Below are 19483 nucleotides of genomic sequence, written 5' to 3' on the forward strand. Positions count from 1 at the left end.
TTCCATACCTACCAACTGAACTCGCTTCTCAGAAACCTTTGGGATAAGGATTTGTGGCTTCGTTCCACTGAGAGGGAGCCGCACGCCGCTCGCTTTTTTCCTTGAGGCCTCAATTAAATTCTCGAGACAGGTCCCTATGGTTTATGAAGGCTACCTAGAAGCCGTTGCGCTTCGTAGGTTTGAAATTCCTCTGGGTCGAAGGGTCCGTTATTATTATCACATACAGAAAACAGGACAGTGTTATCAGCGCTCTCGTATTTACGTTTTGTGGCCTGCTTTTTTCTGAATCTGCAGTATAAGTTCTACAAATTCTGTTCTCTTTTATAGCCACAGTTATACGAAATAATCGCATCGACTTTCCATTACGGAATAAAACAGATGATATATGTTTTTCAACCAATTTATTTGAAACTTGTATACAACCAGTCAAGACCGAAGAAGAAGCTGCAATGCATAGTGTTATTCTTTGGAGAGCCAGAAAGAGATGACACCGAAAAGCGTGTAGCATTTCGGTGTCAGTACTCATAAGCTATTAGTTCTAAGCCAGACAGTGGACAACTCATTTACGTGGCCTTGTCCAATTAACTGATGTAGCTTGCTTATAAACTTTCCACAGCGACGAAAAAATGGCAGCGCCTCCTACATGGCGCCTAAGAACTATGGGACACCAATGACATAAGCAGTTTTCAGGTATAGCATGCATTTAAAGCCTCGAGCAGAAAGTTTTGTCGCTAAAAAACACCATCCATCAAAACTTGTGGTTTTAAGTTGCTTTCGCTGCCAACAGAGGTCTCACTTGTGGAAATCATCAAAGAATATGGTCTTCCCGCATCCTAGTTCACACACACTTATTTTTCGCAAGATGCCGCCGTCAGTCTCAAATGACGGCCACATAGTAAGATCAACTAATCCGCTTGTTACTCAAGCTTATAGTAAAAGTTTTCGAATTCAATCCAAAACCCAATGAGGGCTAGCAAAGTTCGATGCTACACCACTGTTTCTTACCTTTAAGCTCAAAAAACATGGCTGGTGAACCGACGTTGGATAGTGTGCTTCGCTCTACCTTGCACCAGAACATGTTTGTTCGCAAGTGAGGGAAGACTGGTGGTGTTCTTGTTGGCCACTTCAATACATAAGCACCTGAAGCTAGAAGGAGGAAAAAAACTATAACTTAAAACACAGCTAATGCCACTAACGGAGGAGCAATGAAAAATTAATAAACCATTGGTCGACATGTTTATCATATTAATATGCTTTATACTCTAAAAAAGGCGCCAAAATAAACACGTAACATGCCAAAGTTCCAAGCAAACAAATTCTAGACGATGATTGAACGGGTTTTACCAGTTGAATAAAAGAATATTTGGAGTCTGATCCAACCTTCCCTTTATTCTTCGATTTTCATCAACACGGCCCACTTCATATTTTCGACGTCCATCGCTGATTGCTGTCTCTTGGCTGCGTTTCTAGCTTCTTAGCACTGCCTCTCGAATATGGAGACATCCCTTCTAAATGCTCAAAGTAAAACACTAGTTTTTGCATATGTAAACTGCCCCTAGAAATATGCATTCTAGACATTCAAGGAAAAGCAGTGTACCTATCAAGAATGAAGCGCTCACAAGAAGCGCAACACTGACGTCAGGAAGCGGGTACTCGAAGTCGTACGCTTTCAGACAAACAATACCACTGTAAAACAAAATCAGGCTAGAGAAACTCTTAAACAAGCTAACTCTACGCCATTAAAACCTTTGGGGCCAGGAAGCACCTGTGCGAATGCCTACGAGAACACATGCAGCTAATTTCAAACGGCGCGAATAGTTGAATACAAAATAAGAAAGTTGGAAAATAGCAAGCACTTTTATACTGTAATCAAGATATGTTAATGCTTGAATGGCTTCTAAACTGAAAAGAACAATCACTACTAGCCCCGTGCCACATTGGGCTTCAATTATCTTTTTCTTCTCTGACTCCCACCTACCTCCCTTCCCTTAGGGCGCGGTTAAGGTGTCCACCAACAAATGATAGTCACAGCTCTACATCATTTCATCAAAAACACTCATTCTAAATTATCGTTAGACAACAACGATGAAATTCACTATGATTTAGCAGTCCAACTTGAATTCGAATTATTAATTTCAAACAAAATAAGTTCTATTTGCAACAGCACTTGAAAAGTTGCTTGTGGCACGTGCATCCGAAAGTAGACACTGCACCCTGCTGAAACCAACGAGCTTTTCTTGCACCTTCGTGGTGCTCGCGCAATCGCCACAGTTCTTTGCAACGTGGTCAAATGGCAACATGCGGTGCCGTAGTGCCCCCATTGCAAACGCTGAGGTTCTCTGCCTTTTTGCTTTGCTGCAAATACCTGCATGTTTCTCTGGGCGAAGGTTGACATCAGGCGGCAATGCGACTTCCTTGATTGTGTAGTCAAAGGTAATTCGGCGACTCTCAGGGCCGTGGCATTCGAGTTCGGACATCATGTTTTTACCGTAGATATAATTCCTGTGCAAAGCCGTCACGTCCAGGACATCCTCTGTAAGTAATTCAGTTGTGAACCACATTAATATGTATAGTTTTGATCCCCGAAGTGTTATACCCCCGTTCAGTATTTGAGTACGGCTACCCATTATTGCATACTCGCTGAAAGAGCCCCAGTGGCACCTAAAGGTGGCTGTGCCAAGCAACGTTTATTTAAAAATGATTCAATAAATTCCTCATAGTTTCATGATTCACGACCGCGTTAGTCAAGGCAGTTAATGCTACAGTCATATAGATAAAAGATCAAGCACACATTTCTAAACACATCAAGCTGCAGTGCACAAGTTGGAGCGTGTCTAAAGTGCAGCTATTTTATAGTAAGTTAGCTGATCTATCACACTGCCGGACTAATGTTGTTACTAGTGCCAATTCAGCGTTGTCAGCCTCACGGGCTATATCCAGAGTAAGGGTACCTTTTTTATGCTTTGAGTGATTGTGTGGTTAATGTGAATTCTTTCCATCTAATCTTACCTTTTTATTTGTAGCGATGAAATACCTCAATGTGTCTTTAAAACTCAAACATTTAGGTATGCCCATTTAGCAATGCCCTTGAGCGCATTTCAACTCCGCCTGTGTGATTAACGCGAGTTATGGCTGATGCTACAGCTTTTTAAACGCATATGCTCCACCGGCCGACCAGAGTGCTTTTCCAAACACTGAAGATTATCTTTTACCACGCCGACTAGGAAGCTTAGGAGAGTACTTAGATAAAGAATCTAAACAACCTGCTGCTTTTTATTCGCGCTTCATGCGGTAGTTTCTAGCTCTCTTCGAATATCTTGCATGCGACTGGTTCTGCGATTTTTTACGATAGTCGAATGCAATTTTCGAACGAAGGACCAAATTCCGTACAAAGAAGAGTCTTCAACCAAGGCCGTCGACATATTGCCATGACGTTGCGGTGATTCCTCTCACACCTGCTAGCACGCTGCGATGCCACACCGGCAGGCGCAAAGTAGGCCAAGCCGTCATGACCGTAGGTTTATGCGATTGGCTGAAAAGTTCCCTACATGGATATTTTCCACTTTAATCTTGAGCTGGATCCATGTTTCGCAACTCGCACGTGCACAATTCTTTCATACGTGCAACATAGAGCGGCGTTATATGCACGTGCTACCATAAATATAATATGATAAAAAACGCAAAATCACTCTGCAAACGAAAAGAACGGGAAGAAATACATCTGGTAGCATACCTTTTATACGGGAAGACATAAATCGAAAATACGGCGAGTTTCCGAAGAAGCTGGAACAGAGAAAACGGAATATCTTTCATATTACATAACTGGCGCACTAGGCATTTCTTGCAATTTCAAGAAAAGTTGTTGAAGAAGTACGTCTTAAAGAACCGTTTCTCAGTGTATGGTGAAGTCCTCAAAATGAATAAATACAGGTGTAACTATGCACCCAGAACGTTAGCCTTAATTCACACGAGTTTTTGCCTTTCAAGACACTAACTAAATATATCCAGCGTTTATACGTTAAATTATCAATGATCGTGGGTCTAAAGAGATGGAATAAAAAAAATATGAGCTTTCACTTAGCCGACATGTCATCCGAAACATTATTATATGCTACTTTTCTAGACAAGCTGTGTTCAGAAATATGCTTCCTTCTCGAAAATTAAAGAAGTGCCAGGAAACAATAGCGCCCACATAGGCAAACAAAAGGGAGGAACGACGCCTGTCAAACGCTAAGTTCATCTTTCTTTATTCGCCGAGAAGCCAGCAAATATTAGGCAAACCAAGGAATGCGCAGCAGCAAGACCACACATAATCAGCAAAACCGTTCAAGATACATCTCAAGCTTGAAAACGGTTACAGAGTTATCACTAACAAAATCTTTTCTTTCTTTCTTATCATACCTAGCAATTCTTGACAAAAAATATTGCGCTGGAAATCTTTTAGGAACGTAATTTTTCCTTGAAATGGAAGATTTCAATGTAGTAATCAATATATCCGCAAATCAACCAATCTTACCTTCTTTTTCATTAAGGTTTTTGCTATCGTCCAAACCATTTCCCGTTGGTTTTTTGTACCAATCTTAACTTTTCAATGCGATTCATAAAAACACTTGAAAAGAAAGATTTTACTACATATGAGAACAACGCACCTTTTCCTTCAATACTTACAGAACCGTATCTTACAATTTTCCGAATTTTCAAAATTTTTATCCGAGAAAGTCGGTTATGATGGAAAGCTTCAAAAAACATCTCTTGTCATAGTATCTTTGGTCCTTCCGAGAATCCTTATACCATAAAATCGTGGTTCACACTTGTCCTGCGACTTGTCCTAATACGCTTGTCCTGCGTCGTTCTTCGGTTGTGTTGGTCTTTGTAGGCGCTATTGTTTCCTGTCTCAAGTACTACACACCGTCTAGCTCAAATTGAAGTTCTAAATCTCCTTTGGGAAACACGGGTTCCTTTTGTTTGTGACAGCACGGCGTCTTTTCGAATCGATGCCTTTGTTTCTTTCATCGTCGCGTCAATAAGCTGTGCAAGATATATTTAGTTTTGTCTTCGGAAGGGACTCGTGCCGGCGGACGTATTGTTCTTTATGGTTACTTGTGGCCAACTATAAGAGCACGTTCGTACAGGCTAGTTGTTTCATGATTGAAGAAAGGGGAAGCTGCGCAAAATGACCAGGACAAAAAACGATGGAATGAACAGCCCTTTAACAGCAGTATTCACCTACTATTGCCTGCTATCCGAGATACTGAAAGCGACGAAGGCTTATCGTGGTGCACAGAAGTGGTGGATCAAAGTTTTTAGAGTGCAAATTGTTTTCTTATTGACTTCCGCCTGTACTTCAAGGTCTGTATACAGGTGAATTTGATTTGCACTGGGTAGTGCTTTGGGCTCCGAGCGATAGCGAGTGGTTGCCCAAGAGCGTCAAGCTTGGTTTCACAAGCGCCACCAGTGCCAGCACCTTCCATCGCAGGGCAGTGGTGCATCGCTTGACCTCTGCACCACTGTGCCAGGAATGGTATGAGGACACTCACGCATATGTGAATGTAAACTCGAGTATGACCAATTCCACATCTACGGCCACTAATCCATTAATGCTATTGCGTCGTATCCTTAAGGCGGAGCTCCTGGCAAATTTTTTTTTCAGGTAGGTCTAATTTCGAGATTCTTATATTTTGGAGCAGTTCGAACGAACATACACTTTCCCTAAAAAAAAAACTTCTCAGATGGTACCCCATAAAGGATCATCGCAGGATCTCGCGGCGGCAAGTGAGCGATGTCGCACCCGGAGGGTGGCCGATCACGGGTTACCATGGCCAGAGAGCGGTGGCTATGTGACCGCGAAGCAAAAGCGCTGCACAGTACATCCGGCCAGTTCTTTCATTACGATGAATAAGATAGACACAGCTGCTAAGCGCGCCGCTCGGCAAGAGGCTCAGTGATGCCGACGGCAGGGTCAAGCTGCGCGTTTGGCTGAAGCAGAAGCTACTATATAAACGCGACTCAAATGGCGGCCGTGGTAATGGCAGACGCGCCACCTCTCAGGCATGCAGCGGCATAACTGAACGAGTCACGCATGATGACCCGCGCAGAGCGTAGCAGCTTCAAAAAAGGGAGGAGACTACATAAAGGCGACGCAAAAGTGTGGTGCGATACATCCTGCCAGTTCCTCTACTGCAACGAGCGAGGTAGACGTGGCTGGTAAACGCGCAGCGTCAAGACCTGCGCTCAAAATTGCATTGTATTAGGGGTAAACGTGTGGGGATACAAACAGAAAAATACATGACAAAAAAGGAGTAAGAAGGCATTTCGTTACCTTTCGGATGTGACGCCATATCGCATTGAGCCGAAGTAGTCGCTGCGATTTTCCTTAAAAAATGTCAAAGACGCCGTCATTTGTGATGTGTTCCAGGCCGATATCCGGAGGTCGTGAAGCGCGCTCTTACAAATTGATGATTCCTTTTGGTAAAAGAAAAGCGCCATGAAAATTTTTCTGTAGCCAGAAAATTGAAATCTCCAGAAGAGGCTGCAACTGTTATGTGACATGTTTCCAGTCACGCTAAAAAACGAGAATACAATAACTAAGATCGAGCAGTTAGGCATTCTGGTTTTGAAATTCATTTGAAAAATTATATCAGATGACTTTTGGCTGTCGCGTTGGCAAAAGTGCGCCCACTTTCGTGACGATATCCTTAGCATTGAGTAGGTCTTGACGGTAGTAGCTCTCACTGAGCGAGTAGGTTGAAAGAGATTTGTATCAGTGTATTTCAATTGTTAAGTGCGTGGCTCTGATTTTTCAATAATAAATTAAAGCAAGTACAGTTTTGTTCAAATGTCTCAAGGCCAAAGGCTTTTCACATCAGCCCTATAATAGAGCGATTATGGCAGTATTAAAGACCGAATGACTCTGACTTTGAAATGCTTGCCGAAGGTTTCTTCATGCGGTAGAGAAGCTTCCTGATTGACTTGTGTTTTGAATGATTCGCTACATGGAGCATTCTAGGAACATTCATTTCGCTGCAGCTGAACGGTGTGGCCTTAAGACTTAGCCCCAAGAACACATTCCGTGCCAAGTTCCTGCAGCCGGGGTACCGTGAACAGCGCTAGATTATGCTGTCCTTTCATGGCAGAACAGGCAGTACGATCATGGAAGACAGTTGGGCTATTTGGTGTGAATTCGTTAGTGACTGCGGCATTGCAAGTAGCGTGGAAAGCACAAGGACAGCTACAAAAGGAACCGACGGGACAGCACGCTAGACTTCAACTGACGTTTTAATGCACAGAGAACAGATTTTTACACTTGTATTCGGCGCATGCTCAGGAGACTGTACCCCCGCCCCCTTCTCTTTATCACGAGGCAGGTTGTCATAACAAAGAGTAAACATTTAAACCAAATTCACGCGCAAGTTTTTTGACAGATGGATTATCTCTTTTTTCGTGAGGGCTACTGAGGGTGTGCTCACGCACTTGTCCCCTGCCTTATCAATGCAAAATGCTTCAAATATCTCCCTATCACCCTGTCTATGAAGCCGCCTAAGCACTCTCGTGTGGCTAAAGAGTGGGACGCATTTTTCTTCATTACCGCCTGTTGTTCTTACTTTGCATTTGCGGCAATGTGCGGCCAAATGGCCCCCCGCCATCAGAGCTGCGACTGTAGTCCGGTGTTTTCGTAGCCTTTCGTTCAGGAACTGGCCTGTTTGGCCAATATGACACTTACCACAGGTCAGTGGGATAAGATACACCACACCGATGGTGCAGTTCAGAAACCGCGTGGCGTGTTTTGTTGCGCAGGTTTTTGCCTGGTAAGCATTGTTGACCATTCGGCACATCCTAGACAGCTTTTGTGGGGCTGTCAAAACGACAGGGATGCCGCACTTTCCCGCGGCCTTTTTGAGGCGATGGGACAAGTTGTGCATGTTGGGCACAGGCACCGGACGTCCCCCGGGCCGTCATTGCAGCAGCCTGCTGTCTTGCGTCCCTGTCGGAGCTCTTTAATAAGGCTCTCAGCGACAGTGGCGAGTATGCTGTCAGGGAAGCCAGCGCTACGCAGACGTGCTGTCCCGTCGGTTCCTTTTGTCGCTGTCCTTGTGCTTTCCACGCTAGTTGCAATGTCGCAGTCACTAACGAACAGGCAGTACGCGACATTTTGTAAGCCATGAAGGTTACTTTAACAGCGGAGCGACATTAACGTGTGTTCCAAGTGATATCGATTTTTCAAAAGAAATCATTCCACAGAGGCCTGTCTGCTTGGGAAAGGAATTTACGTCAGAAAAGAACGCGAATTAAAAATTAAAAAAAAACACTGGGTTTAAGCACCTGCTCACTTAAATCATCAGGTGTGACTGCGGGCGAGTTGCAGCTTGCCCTTCTAAGCCCTAATTTAGTCAGCCGCCGTGTCACTGAGTATAGACCATGGTTGTAAGAAGGGGAAGGGCTTCTAACGAGTGTTTAACAGCTATAGTCAGATACAACTTAAGTCTGCAGTGAAGCTCCACCCACATTCAGCCTCCGTGCACAGAATTCCTCCACGACAAACAAGTAGTGCACTGCTTAAACGTTTCTTCTTATGTAAACAAGAAGCTTAGGACAAGAAAAAAATTATGAGCTCTAGAATTTTGATACGTGGATTGTTTGACATAGTCAAGCAATAAAACGTTGATTTAGTTAACAGTTGCGAATGGCCAGTGGAGTAATACAGGACGCCGCGGACCACGGCCCAGTGTTAGTAGCTGCTGTTTTTTAAAGTTGTATCCTACTATAGTCCTCGCATCTGCTGAACTGTTTGTGTACTGTTTCTGAGAACAAATAAAGAAAAAATATAAAAAATGTGCCGTGACACAAGTAAGAGCCTCCTTTGAGGGCGAGGCTCGGTGTCCAGCAAAATGATCAGCTCAAAGACAATCTTATGGCCACGTGCCTTGCAGTTCTCGGTCTCCGCTCTGCGATCCCTGTTCATTTGTTTGACATCCGCTTTGTGCTGCTTCATTGTTTGGGTGAAGTTCTTGGTTCGTCAGTGTACGACGCCGAGAACTTCTACAAGTAGGACCAATCTTGTGTTGAGAGGTGGCCTTTGGCAAAACGCGCAGGCAACGTGGCATTCCGACAGCTGCACTGAGCTCATTGTTTCCATACTGTTTCAGGGTGTACCAGCAAGACGCTTCAAATCTCAGAGTGACGCCTCCTCAAGTCGAGGCCCAAAAAGTGAATTAAATTTCCTGAGGTGCGACTTTTTTCAGACGGTGTAATAGAGGTCAGCGCGGTGCACAACAGTCGGGCGACCGACCGCAGTCGATTCCAAAGCTTGAAGTCAGACTTCGACAGTCAGACGTCATTGAAGCTTCCATCAATGCACCAGTTAACGCCTAAAAAGATCTCCCCTTTTATGTGTAATATGGAGTCAAGTAAAAGCAAAGACTGACATTGATGAAATTATTGAAGAGACGGCAAAGAGTTCTTGCTTCCTATTATTAGGTAGTCTGCCTTGTTGAAATCGCAACTCTGAATACAGACAGTGAGGGGACAGACTACTGCGGAGTATCACGTATAACTGCGGCTTATTTGATCACGCGGAAGTAGTGATCCCTCGAAAACTCACACCCCGTAGAATTTCCAGGGGCCCGTAGTAAAGCCTGCTTCTCGAATAGACGCGAAGGTGACTGGATGGCCGAAGTTCTTAAGCGTATTTAGTGCGTCAAAGCACCGGAGGGCAGGGACCTCATTCTTGCTGGTATACGTTGTTCAGCACATCCTGCTTCGCGAATCAATGCCGTTACTTGTAGTGGTGTTCGATCCGCTTATAACAAAACAGGCGTTTAAGTTTCAGACGTCTCATATTGGCCTTACTGGATGACGGCAGAAAACGTTCAACACTGCACTTATATCCTCAATTCGAGTCCCGATTTGGCTTTTCTTCTATGGAGCTCCGTATTAATTAAGATATATTCCAGTGTTAAGGGTGCTCGTGGCTTTGTGTAGTGACAAGGTAGCGAAGTAGTGGCAACCTTCGCAACTAAAATTTCTTCCGTGTTATCGATACTAAACATTAGTTGCCACTCTAAGTTAATATCATACCATAAAATTATCCAGCTGCCGTTATCGTCTAGCTCAGGCATATGTGGTCGCTAATGCGCTGCGAAATCCATGCCCAAACTGAAGCCGAAACATCCAAAATCTTTTTTCGCCGAATAATATCTATTAGAAAATAAATCTCATCCCTGCAACCCAGGCGGGACTCTATGCAAGGCACTCGTAGGGTTCGATTCAACAGACATATGAATTATGGAAGGCAACTGTCATCTAAACCAAGGTGCATAAGGGGCTGTTTCAACTCTTTTTCTTAATTTGTGGTGTTAATCAATGGGCCATTATTAGAGTGATGTTATCATAGCTGACGGATAAGTGATTAAATTTAGAAGAAAAACAACCACATGCCGCCTGTGGGAACAAACCGACAACCTTCGAATCCACAATCTTCGGAGACCATGGGTTTGGATCCCACCTGTTCCAAGCGGCTGTTTTTTACTGAACTTTATCATACTTCAGCGATAAAAGAATTTCTACATTATCTCTAGCTGAGTTACAAAAGAAATTTTTAAAAATCCAAAACCGAGGCTTTTCCCTAAGCTCCTTGGTTTCAGTCACTGTTGGCTTATGTGCCGGACAGGATACGAGCCTTGCACCACGAATGACAGCTTTATGCTCCTCAGTCCTGAAATGTAAATTGGCTCCTCAATTTGTTTTTAATTCCTTAATGACAGTACCATTTTCAGCCAAAACTCTTGTTTTAAATAATCTAGGTTCTGTTCAGCGGTTGGCCTTGGACTGGTAGTTTTTGATATTGTCTTCAGTCGCTGAAGATACTTTAGTGCACATATGTCTTCTGCGGCGTTCATGAAAAAATCTTTATTTATACAGCCTGAGTAGAATTGGATGTCTGGGTTATCACGTAGGTAACCCTTACTAGAGTTGTGTAACAATAAGAGCTCTCTGAGCAGCCTCTAAATGTGGCTGCTTTCTAAAAATAAGCTTCCTACCAAGGCGACCAAATACAGTCAAAGAACTCCCAAGTTTGTTACGCTTCATCATAGGAATATTTGTTACTTTGATAATAATATACATTCGGCTAAGTAATGATTCAACGAAATAAGCTTAAAAAAATATTGTTGCTGGGTTTTGAAGGAATGCAGACTGAGAACAACGAATATATAGAAAGGTCAAATAGGGAAAACTGTTGCTTCAACAGCAGCAAATATTCTTAGTGCATGTTCAAGAGAATACCCTGTAATGCGAAATATTTTTTTCATTTACGCTGACAACGAAACTTTTTTCTAATTTTTGCTAGTTCCATTTTGATTCCCGGATAGTGCACGGTTACTTTCTTTTACCCACGGGTTTTAAAATAACCATTTCTATCATTCATGAGCGGATATCAAAGAGGATAATGACTACTTCTGGCGATCTGGTACAGATTCAGCATGTTTCCCTCCTTTTATTCATTTTTGGGCTAAAAGTGTCCACCAGCAAGTTTACCACTGATGCTCCATGGTCTTTGCAGAAGTTGATGGCATGATTACTCTTAAGTGATGTTTTTTTTTTTTATTCACTTCCCATGCCCATATCTGGTAAAACGAGAACACACGCAGAGATTCGTTTCATGATTCTTTGTCCCAGAGTAGTTTTACCAACCGCTGCCCCGCGTGCACGTGCAATTCGCGCTTTGTACACCAAGAGGGATGAGTGCCTTACCGGAAGTCAGAGTGCGAGAAGTGGCTTTAAAAGCTGACTCACAATGTTTTGCTCTATTGTTGCGTTTTAATGTCGCGCGCTGAAGAATACCTAACGCAGCGGATTTAGATTACTGTTACGTCAGCACGCTTCATAATTGTGTCTGCGCCCCTTTCGGTGGCTCCACTTGCTAACATTTGCCGTCACTGAACGCGACTTCAAGCAACCCCAAGCGCAAGCACTCGATGCCAGGCGCACCAGCGACCTCACCGGCTTCTGTGCGGAAATCTAAAAAAAACGCCCATTATTTTAGTTTTTATTGTTCTGTGTGGCACAGCAGCATTTTCAAGAAAAGCTCCATCTCTTCAAGGCGCCAGTGGCCACAATTCTACAGCTGATAGAGAAATAGGAGACAAAGAGAAAGAGGAAAAGCAGGGATGTTAACCAGAAAGCTGTTCTGGTTGGCTGCCCTGCACTCAGGAAGTGGGGCGATGGGATTGAGAACGGAAAGAGCGAAAGAGCGAGGGGCAGAGTCAAAAATGGTCCCCCAGCCCAGTCGTTCTCAGGAAGCAGAAAAGCTCGTCGTAGGCCTTGAGGGCAGTAGATTCTTGTGGCCACCGCCCCGGATCTTATCCGCTGCTGAAGTATCTGAATTCGACGGGCACCTGAAGCCTTTCTGGCCTGCTGCATATGTGTGAGTATTGCCCTCATGCTCTTTCTCGCTTGATTCTATATCATTCAATCCCATTTTTACTTTATTAAGGCACTGATCACGGAGAAAAATGGGTCGATAACAGGGTTACTTATCCAAATTTCTCCTTGTTTAAGCATTCTGCCTACCAGGCCTCTTTAGCAAATTGCTTTATCTCGTACTTCCCAACTGCCAGCCTGAAATATCTTTAAATCAGAGTTTTAAGCTGTTGTGGCCGTATGCTGTAGCTACCTAGCTGCGCTCTTCGTTCTAGATGCCTGGTCCTTTTCCCGATGAGTTGTGTTCACCTTTGTTGCTGATATCTCAAGCTGCGGCATTAAAGGTGCCATGGCGTGTAAAGGCAAGTGGTATATTAAATCTACCAGGTCAGAAACGTCTGCTTGGAATATATCACCTTAAACGCTGTTGAAAAAGCTCACAATCAGGATGGGCATAAGTGCACTGTACTTACCAATGCATAAAACACGGTTCCGTAAACATGGGCTCTGGTGTTGGTTAAGCAAGCAAGCATGCAGTGAACCCTGAAATGAGTGGAAAAAAACGTTAGAAATATTTTTACTCCACAGGAGGCAAAAATGTTCGCAAGGAAATAAAACAAAAGACGAGATGACAAGAGCTGTAAAAATGTAAAAATGCGAACCAAGGAAATTAACGAATTTAGGTAGTCATTTCTTTTCCCTCAATAAGACAAACTTCTTTTTCGCTGTATGACTACGCTGCTGATGGGAAGGTTAAATGCACAGCTAGCCTCTTTATCACATATTTTTGCCGCTACTCTACACCCCAACTCCTTGAATCACAAAAGACATTACTCGGAGCTTCTGTAACCGCCATCGCCTTTGCATTTTCCCGACTTCTGTTTTGGTTGGGTTAATAAATCAACTATCGCAAACTTTCCAACGCCCCCCAATGGTTATTTTAGCAGTTATGTGGCTTTTCTCAAAACTGCAAAATCCTTTCATGTTTTGATTGCAATTACCATGCATAAGGAGCTCCTAAAACGTAATAAAGAAAACTCACGACACATTCCTGTTTTTTTGCATAAACTCAGAAAGACCTTCTTGCTAATCTTCTATTTCATTTCCATTATATAAATATTCCTTATTTAAATTACCATTGTTAATTCTGATAATTGTACCTGTCTGTGATGCTGCTTGTTTTTTATTCAAGTTAGTATTAATCTACCGGGGGTCACGTGACAGTCGCTTGACTTTGGGACCCTCGGCTGTATACTGAATTTATATAACTAATATATACCCAAAAAATTCTTATCCTATCTTATCTTATTTCGTACAATACATGGCGCGAAAAAAAAGCCTCAATCTCGAAGCTTGCGGCCTGCACTTCGTAGCAGCATGGAAGCGTCGGCCACTTCCAAAAGCAAGTGAACGCTGCGCCTCAAAGCAGTATAGGCACCTAACTTTTGGGTGCGTGTTTTCTTGTATAATTATTCCCTACGCATCACTGGAAACATCACTCACCATGTGGTATTTTCCTGCAACCGCTAAATAATTATAACCGAATTCCTTTTTCATGCTGTTTCGGTTTAAACAGCCAGCCAATGACTCTGACGCCAAAGTGTGGTTCAAGTGAGGCATGAAAAACTGCAATATTATCGCTGCTTCTACATTCATTGTCACTCCGGCTCTTGAAGGAGGCTGGCTTTAGCACTCTAGTGGATGAAAACGATGAAGCCGTGGTTACATCGACGTTTTTTCATGCCTCACGTGAAGTATATCCATACTTTGACGTCGCCTCCAACGCTGGGCTGTTGAAATCGAAACAGCATGAGAGCAAAATTCGATTCTAAATTATATAGCAGTCATAGGCAAATACGACATGGTGATTCATGCATGGTAGTGTCTTCCGGATCATTACACAGAAGAAAACATGCTAGCGAAATTAGGTGTCTATATTTCCTTAAATGTATGAATCTGATATTAACCGTTTGTGACAAGGGCTACCAAGAGTTAAAAAAAACGATTTCTAAAACATCGCAAGAAATCAGCATACTTTCTTTCTTAATGCTCCATAACTACATTACCTCTTCTTAAGCAGCAGTCATGATCGTTTCTCCCATTCTCATTATTTTATTGTGATGCCCAAGAAAGGGGAAGAGAACCTTCCGCGGAAAGGCGCTGAAACCGTGCTACTCAGTTGATTTTACGCAGCCGCCATTCACCAAGCGACGATTCTGAAGGCTGGCCACCTTTCATTACCACCCTCACTCGTGCCTGGCCGTGGATCAGAAATCATGCTCGAAATGCATTCTTATCAGAATTTCTTTAAAAAGAAACACGCAGCATGGCTCCATCGACGCGATCATATTATCCTTACCTAAATGGCAATAGTTAGGACTAGTTGCTTAGGCATTGCAGGAGTGAAAAAGCGTTTATAGCGACCAACGCACAGCAATAGAGAAACTCAATGCGTCTCCTTTTTTCTGTGTCGGAATTTTTCGCCACCTTTTCACCCCTCTAACCTAATTAAAGAAAAAAGCGCGAGAAACTAATTTTGCGAAATAAGAGTACCAACATAATCACATCAAACCTGGCACACCACCTGTAACTGGACAATTGATAGTCGATTACTTTCAACTTGTCCTTTGAAATTCGGAAGGAACTAGCGTGGCACCCATTCTACAACTATAGTCGTTTGTGATTATTTTAAGGGTGTAATGAAATCCTAATTGCATTTAAAGCGTGTTGACCAGAAATTTAGTAATTTAATACGCAATATTTGACACTTACGTGCACGTCTCGTTGTAGCCGCAGTTGTCTCTTAGGAACGACTCCCCAGTCTCTAAACAGTGAATAGTTTTCCAACTTGTGCCTGTAACAAAGGAAAAACAAAGATTGCTGTAAACATAAAAAATATTTACGCTGACTATGGATTAATGCACAGATGGTCTTTACCACGGACTTGTTTTCTAGAACTTTGAGGCCGTTATTCACCACCTGCTGTGGGTATGCCCGGCGCTCAAGCCGACGAGAATTCGGCACCTAGCGGCGGCGGGTTTTTCACCCAATAATAGGGCTTCGTACACCGCTTGGACACAAGGACCTCATCACCGTTCACTCCTCGATTTCATTAGATCAGCGAACCTTTTCTCATTTATTTAGGCATCCTCATCTATCATTACATACCGTTTTATGCCCTGGGGCAGTCAACGTCGCTGTTTTTTTTTTTAAAAGCAGATGATTCAGTAACGGAACCCAATGACAGAGGTAACGCAGCTTCAATCACAAGGGCCAAGCGCAGCTGACAGCATCATCGTCTTCAAACCAGCTGTGTCCATTGGAGGAACGGGCCTCTTCTATATTGCTGCAATTAATCGTCAAGCATCAGATGCGCCCAACTTTATCCTCGCAAAACTCCCTATTTCATTCGCCCGTCTCATTTACTCGTACGCTACTATTAACGACCATCGTTTATCTGGCTTTCGCATTACATGTCTCTTCTTTATTTTAACTCGATATAGTTAACTCTCGCTTCTTCTCTTACCCATCCTAGAGTCTTCCTGTTTTTTCAGGACCGATTATTTTTTTTTCTATAGCCTGCTCAGCAGTCGTCAGTTTCAGATCAACCTTTTTCGATAGCCTCCACGTTTCTGCCCCATAGCATAGTGCTTCGAAGGTACAGCTGTTAAACACTTTCCTGTTGGGGGATATCGGCAAACTGTTATTAATAAACGTAAAGTACCTGTAAAATGCTTAAAACATCATTTTCATTAAAGATACCTCATTTTCGTGGTCTGGGTCTGCGGTCACTACCTGCCCTTAGTAGGTGTTATTCCCTGAACACCTCTGCTGCTTAGCTGCCTATGGTAAACGATGTTTCCTTACGAGACTGCTCAACATTACTTGAGCTTTATTCATGTTAATCTTTATACCCACTATTCTTGGCCTGTGTAGGTCCCTAATGATCATTTTCAATTTGTCACAGGTGTTACTTTGCAAACAAATGTCGGCCGCGAACAGCGGATTACTTAAGGTTTTCTCCACTAAATTTTTAGTCTCCTTTCCCAATCTAGATCTCTCAATACCTTCAGTAAACACTCTCTTAATTGTACTCGAGGGATAGTTTCGCCCCACCTGACACCATTCCTTGCTATATTTTGTTACGTTCTCTTCGGAAGACCATAAAGGGTCAGCAGTCGCTGCACATATTTTCCAGTACTTTTAAATATACTTTTAAATATACTTTTAAATAGTTGAATCTTTTGTTACGGCCGTGTCATATTATCTATGATGCAGCAAGTATTTCTTTACAACGCTTCATGCTTTGCCGTCTGCCTTTCAAAGTGTATTCCTTCTTTCTTTTTTTGTGTGTTTTTTGACTGCGCACATTCCTTCGTGGCTGATTCTCAATAGCATGCTTTCTTTCTTTGCCGCTGTTAAACTCACCTTAGCAATTGTTCAAGAACAATGTATCCACTCCTGCTTTGACTGCCAAGAGGCAGTTGACAGTATTTGATATATAAATAAATAAATAAAAATAAAATAAATATGCCTCCTCCCCATCATGGTTCCGATTATCATGCATGGCATCTGAGGTTTCGACCTAGTCAAATATTTCGCGCAATCTATGAAAGCTCTTGTAGCTGTATGTTAATTCTGCGCATTTTGCAGTCATCTGACTGCAGGTATGAGTATGGTCATTCATGACCAGAGAGTTCCTGCCAAATGCGTGCCACCCCATTCTTCTTCTAGTTATTTCAATTTCGTGGTCCGGATCTTCGGTCACTTTCCGGAGTAGACGTATCCCCTTACCACAATCACCTAGCTAGCTTTCTTAAACAGGCCTTACATTCCGAGGCGGTTGAACATTAGTTCAATTTTCTTCATATTAATTTTTAAACCTACCGTTCTGTGCTGCCGGTCTAAGCCGGTCACCATGCTTTGCAGTTCGTCCTCTCAGTTATACATGAAGACAATGTCATCAGAGAATCGCAGAACCCTAAGGTTTTCTACAGCTACCCATTACCCGCAACTCTTTCCATTCGAGGCCTCTGAATTCCTTCTTTAATCAAGCGGTGAACATTACTGGAGGCATCGCACCTCCCTTCCTGGCATCGTTTCTAATGGCAGTTTTATTGTTTTTATGGCGAACTGATTGCGTATAGCAGCTATAGATAAATTCTAGTATTTTCACATATGGCTTCTGTGCACCTTGATACCCTAACGCCTGTATAACTGCTGAGGCTTCGAATGAATCAAATGCTTTCTGGTAGTGCATGAAGGCTGTACATAGAGACTGGTTCCATTCTGCGCAATTATCCATCACCTGATTGATAATGGGAATATAAGTGACTGTCGAGTAGCCTTTATAAAAGTCCGCTTCGTCCTTTCATTGACTGAAGACTAAGGCTGCCCAGGCTCTATTAGCAATTTTCTTATTAACTTCCTTTAGACAATGGACAGAAAACTGATCGCTCATGTAATTTTTTTGGACCTTGACGTCCTTTTACGTATCAATTAGGACGATGTTTAGCGTTCTTCAAGTACTCTTTTACATTCGAAATCACGAAAAATTGCTTATACAGGTTGGCCAGTTTATCCAGCACAATCTCGCAACGGTACTTCAAGAGACCTGCTGTTACCTAATCTGCACAAGCTACTTTCCACAGTAGCGTACCCTTTGGCTATGTGGGCGGCTGCTCTTCGTGGGATGTGCGAAGTTTTTTTTTATTTTCGCTTTATTGAACAAAAAATTCCCACATCCAGATTTGATGGGCCCATAGCGAAAGCTAGTTTGGGCCCATAGCCACGCACGCATGAAAGCACAGTAATAAACTAGAAATTGAAATAGGGCAAAAGTATGTTTGTCATAATACGAAAAAGACAACAAAACAAACAAATTAAGACACACAGCTCATAACTTAGCTATTACATATTACTAAGAATAAATATTTTTAAGAGTCTTCAAAGTTGCTAGATGTTTTGATCTCATGCTGAATGTCATTGCAACAATATCCGATCATAAAGGTTGCGTGTTAAAGGGAGATTGAAGTTTAAATGGCTTGCATTCTTCGTGTTAATCGCAGGCAGAGTAAAAATATAGATTGTGAGTTCGAGCACGCTAAAGAACCCCTTCTGGTCAAAATTATTGCAATGATTGCCACTCTGAAGAACCTTTCTTTCCTTCTTTCCTTCTTTCTTTCCTTCTTTCCTTCTTCCTTTCTTTCTTTCTCTCTTTCTTTCTTTCTTTCTTCCTTTCTTTCTTTTCCTTTCTTTCTTTTCCTTTCTTTCTCTTTGTTTCATTTTCTTTCCTTCCTTTCTTTCTTTCTTCCTTTCTCTTCCTTTCTTTCTTTCTTTCTTCCTTCCTTTCTTTCACTCCATCCTTCATCCATTCTGATAGAGCCTGTTTGAGGCATCCATGGAGAAATTGGAGGACTGCTGCTGCTTTCTAGGTTGCTAGAAGGGGAAGCGTGAAAAGTTGGCCACGCAGGCTAAATAGCGGAGTAACCCTCTTGCGTGTTCGTGCCGCTAGGCTAATTTTTAGCGCTGCAGTTTGGGTGCGTCTCTGGGGTGCCCTTACATGTGGCTGCAAAGAGGGTGCCGGCGGAGGATGTGTGCGGCAGGTAGACAAAATTGAGACCGCACTGTAAGCCTAGTGTGGGTACCTGCGCACACGGGAAACTCTGGGGACGAAGGGGTCGGCCGTTTTGCCCGAGGCCTAACCAACCGGGCAGCCGGCCCCTCGAACCCGGACGCTCTCACCGAGGCCCCGCATCTTATGCGGAAATTATGAAAGAATAAAAGTATAATAAAATAAATAATAGAATAAAATAATAGAATAAAAGTATGAAAGAATAAAACTCCAAACAGCAGTCCTGGAATAAATTGCGGCAATCCTGAAACAAGTAACGCACTGAGTTGAAAACTCACCCTCAAAGCAGGCGAAGAGGAGCATTAAGGCAACGCCCGGACGGAACATGACGCTTGATGCATGGGACACAGCCTATGCCTGTTTCCCGCAGGTCGTGCTTGTCAGTCGGCGCACAGACCCAGACTGAAAGGGTGAAGGCACAATATCGGCGAG

At 43.0% G+C, this 19483-nt stretch overlaps 1 protein-coding gene across 1 annotated transcript in view; it reads right to left on the reverse strand.

Annotated features, from left to right (window-relative positions):
* Nucleotides 1–6595, reverse strand: part of LOC149366334 (receptor-type tyrosine-protein phosphatase T-like) — a 102671-nt gene extending 96076 nt beyond the window's left edge. The window contains exons 1-4 of the mRNA XM_089570319.1: nucleotides 6320–6595; nucleotides 3734–3783; nucleotides 2366–2533; nucleotides 1006–1146 (exon numbers count right to left, since the gene is read on the reverse strand). Coding sequence (XP_089426445.1) covers nucleotides 1006–1146; nucleotides 2366–2533; nucleotides 3734–3783; nucleotides 6320–6549 — 589 coding nt within the window. The 5' untranslated portion in view covers nucleotides 6550–6595. The remainder of the gene's footprint in view (nucleotides 1–1005; nucleotides 1147–2365; nucleotides 2534–3733; nucleotides 3784–6319) is intronic.
* Nucleotides 6596–19483: the final 12888 nt, after the last annotated feature.

Source organism: Amblyomma mixtum, chromosome 1, assembly GCF_055824585.1.
Source record: "Amblyomma mixtum isolate Tamu chromosome 1, ASM5582458v1, whole genome shotgun sequence".
In the NCBI taxonomy this organism is placed as follows: domain Eukaryota; kingdom Metazoa; phylum Arthropoda; class Arachnida; order Ixodida; family Ixodidae; genus Amblyomma; species Amblyomma mixtum.